The sequence below is a fragment of the Lupinus angustifolius genome, chromosome LG08, assembly GCF_001865875.1.
Source record: "Lupinus angustifolius cultivar Tanjil chromosome LG08, LupAngTanjil_v1.0, whole genome shotgun sequence".
Taxonomy (NCBI): domain Eukaryota; kingdom Viridiplantae; phylum Streptophyta; class Magnoliopsida; order Fabales; family Fabaceae; genus Lupinus; species Lupinus angustifolius.
The window spans coordinates 3266263-3270184 of NC_032016.1; the positions used below are offsets into that span (position 1 = coordinate 3266263).

General features: G+C 30.7%; 1 protein-coding gene across 1 annotated transcript; it reads right to left on the reverse strand.

Annotated features, from left to right (window-relative positions):
- On the reverse strand, positions 1288-3551 carry LOC109353587 (vacuolar amino acid transporter 1-like). The gene is made up of 3 exons (XM_019595921.1): positions 3271-3551; positions 2045-2655; positions 1288-1941 (listed from the first exon to the last, which is right to left on the reverse strand). Exons 1-3 carry the CDS (start codon positions 3437-3439, stop codon positions 1426-1428), a joined length of 1296 nt encoding a protein of 431 aa, XP_019451466.1. The 5' UTR covers positions 3440-3551; the 3' UTR covers positions 1288-1425.

The following is a 3922-nucleotide window of genomic DNA, read 5'->3' on the forward strand; positions in this document are numbered from 1 at the left end:
CAATAAGTTTATTCCAAATATCAAGTATAATACACATAAAACATTTAACTAAACATTAATAATATTCATCCATACTCAAAATAAAATGGCAAATAAAATAAAAACAACATGAAAAATAAAACAATACCTATGCACACCAACATAATTTTTTTAAGTAATAAGTAATAATAACTTTAACAATTAGAAAATATGAAAAAATATACCTTTTCAATTTCCTTTGATGTATATATGTAATAAGTATATGTAATAAGTATCAGTCTCATTCCATAAAATTGGAACGAATGACCAAACTAATAAATCCATTTAAACAGTGCAACACCATCTAAACAAATCCATTTTTAGCGATTTCAGTTTTTAGACTGATTTTCAATTTCCGTGTTGAATCAGTCTAGATTTGAACATTAACTCATCTAGGGGAGTACTTATAAAACATACCTTAGAATCCCATACTTTCAATATGGGATTCAGTGCCATATGTTATTGGATCCTAACAAGTGGCATGTGAGTTAATATTATTCTTCAAAAACTCTCATGTGTGAACAAATTTTAAATAAGTCAGGAGGAGTCTGGGACCATCGGCCACTTGTGGCTGCTGATTTTTGTGGACATTCCCCCCTTTATGATGATATTCTTTTTTAGGACAGAGACAATGCATGAGTTTGCTACATGTTAAAAATCAAATTTACGGGAGAGTATATTTTTTTTCGAAAATGATATATCTTCTTACAAATATACTCTTTCATCATCAGAAAAGTAACATGTGTTACAAAATGATATTTGATTTATTAATGATTAACTTATAAGTGACATATGTCACTTTTTTGTAGTGTAGAAAGATTTGCTAAGAAAATATATCATTATTCATTCTTCTTAACGCCATTGGTGCTCTCCCTGTGGGGATCTAAGATGACATTAGATACATTAGTTAAACACAAGGACATTTGATAATTAGATCTTTTTGCTTTTTTTGCTTACCTTCCTTTAAACTCAAAAAACTCATATATTTAATTTTAATGTACTCACAAGGTGTAGGTCCTGTACAGAAACCAATTTTATGTAATTGACTTTGATGTAAAGAGGTTAAACTGATGTTGATGCAAAATGTTAGACACATATTACTTATCTAAAAATAGGAGAGGAAGAGTAGAAAAATGCAAATACAGAAATTCTATCTATATACACATTTATACTATTTGTAATTGGATATGGAAAAATCATATTGGAGTCTTGAAAATTGTAATGCTTCCATTTCCCAAATCCCAAAATTCTACATCTTCCTCATTCTTCTTTCAACAGGTAGGATTACAAGAAATTAAACAAAAATAATCACCAAAAACATAATCTAAGCTCAGACACTAGTACCTTAATAGTGCAAAAGTATGCTACCTAAGTACCTATCTAGTGTAAGAGAAAATTGCAAACATACTACAGATGATTGATTATTTCTACAATTGCTGTGTAAGTACCAAATATTCCTATCACCACACCAAAGAATATTATTGTCACTATTGCTATTGTCTCACACCCAAACTTGTTATAAGTGCCTGAAATCTTCAAGTAGCATAAGCATGGAAGTATAATAGAAGCTGTGATGCTTAGAAAAGCTCCAACAAGTGATGTGAGATATGCAAAAAATGGAACAGTGACGGCTACAATGATAGTGCTAATCACCAAGGTAGTGCTGATTAAGATATTGATGAAACTCTTCTTGTATTGTTGTGGAAGCAAGGCTTTTAAAGCATTGGTAATTGGTGTCACCATCAAAGCATACTTAGAAATAGGATTCACCAAAGTAGTGTATATTGCTATTTGTGAACTTATTCTATTTAAGGGAAGGTTTAATGTTATCTGTGATTCAACCTCTGCACCAAACATTAGATAACCAATAATAGCCATTGATGCATAACCTGCAGTGCTCAATACAAAGCATATAAAAAGAACCTGCAATGTAATAAAACATGGGAAAATTTTAAGATTAAAATGGTCATAAAAATAAATCAAAAGATGGTTATGGAGACGATATAAAAATGTTAGCAATACTTACATTAGAGAATTGGTGTTTGTTTCTCATTGAATTATAGAGGCTGGGAAAAACTGGATGTGCACAGTAACAAAATGCATACAAGCTAGAAGCTGTAGGGATTCCATTCCAATTAAGAAGAGTTCCATTTCCATGAAATCCAATTGATCCATCAAATGTTGCAGTAAAGAATATTGAGCATATGATAATAGCAGAAGCAAGTACACCACTAGCAGAAACATAAGAAAGTATACTTAAATCATCTAACCATACCGTAGGCATAATCACAAGACCAACCAATATCACAAAGAGCTTTTTTCCACCAATTACTAAACCACCAATTTCAATATCAGTATTTGGGAATAAATTATCCAAATTATCACCCTCCAGAATCAAGAACCCTGTTGCAACTAAGTAGAGTTCGGTGTACATTAATGCTGATACTAGTATTCTACCTACTTTTCCAAATGCAAGGGCACCTATATCAGGATAGGTTTTGATGTTACAATCCTTGTCCATACATCTTTTAATCAATAGTCCTGAGTATAAGGCTACCATAGAAATAATAAAGAGAAGAATTAAGCTTAGCCATCCTCCTGTTGCAAGAGCATATGGAATAGATAGAATCCCAACTCCTGTAGACAAAATTAAAGTTCGTTGAGGAACAGGAATAACAATAACTGAGCAACAGAAATAACAATAATTGAGGAATAGGAATGACAACAACTGAGGAATAGAAATAACAACAACTGGGTCCAGTATATAGTTTTTCAGCATGCTACATGGTTCACGTGGTATGTGGTTCCTCATTTTTTTATACTAATTTTATGATATCACCAACCTAATAAGTAGTACATGGTACCATAAATTCCATATATAGTATGTTACTAGTCCTATATTGGGTAGCATAACAAAAATAACATAGTACTTAAACTATGAAACATTCTCATCTAATAACTAGTTTTTTGGGTTGGATTTTTTTTATGTATTTAAGTTCTAACACAATAAGTAAGGTAATGATAGATACATCATATCACGACATTTTTGTGACACATTTTAGGATTATAACTCAAAGTACCGATGCTTTTTACTATAAATCTGAAAAGGGTGGGACAAAACATTCCTAAAAATACATGCTAAACCCAAAACCAGATTTAAAACTCGTTAAAAACATTAATATATGATTAAAATGACACCCACAGATATAAATATGCATATATAGAAGGTGTGAAATCAAGAAAAATATGAACCTGATAAGGCATTAAGACCATTAAGACAGGTCCCAGAGAAAGAGACGGTCCTAGTAGTAGACTCATGAACAGATTGGCCTTTGTCCTCATCTTGTGTTACTTCATTATGCTTCAACTCAGATAGAAGGGGCACACTCATGGATGAACTATCATGATACGTAGCAATCATTTGAACAAAGAGATAAGTGAAATGAATAATAATTGATGAAAAACTTGAACTATATCTAAGTATTCTAGTTGAAAAGAACTCTGCTAATGAGACAAAGAAAAATGATTTACTCTATATGCTGTATAATCATGAAGACTTTGTTATGTGTGGAGGCCTATGGCAGTAGATTTTTTTTCCTCCACGTAACTCAAATCTCTTCTCACTTATCTTACATGATCATATTTGTCATAAAAAATGTACCACTTTATTTATAATTTTTTGTTATTTGATAAAAAAAAATGTAAAGTTAGTATAAATTTAAGAGAATAAAGTATTTACTAATATAAGGAAGATAAATTATTTCCTCCAATCACTAAAATCATGACTATGTCATATTTAATCATTTTCTACAAAAAAATTCTATAACTAAACAAAATAACACACATGTTATACTTTTACTGGTTTGATGAGATAAATTATTTCATAATATGAGGAAACACTTTA

Excerpts from the sequence above, each read along its gene's own strand:
- LOC109353587 (XM_019595921.1), bottom strand. The coding sequence starts at position 3,439 with ATGATTGCTACGTATCATGATAGTTCATCCATGAGTGTGCCCCTTCTA. Across the intron at positions 2,656-3,270 it reads TGGTCTTAATGCCTTATCAG|GAGTTGGGATTCTATCTATT; the intron begins GTTCATATTTTT and ends TTTTGTCTACAG. Across the intron at positions 1,942-2,044 it reads ACAAACACCAATTCTCTAAT|GTTCTTTTTATATGCTTTGT; the intron begins GTAAGTATTGCT and ends ATTACATTGCAG.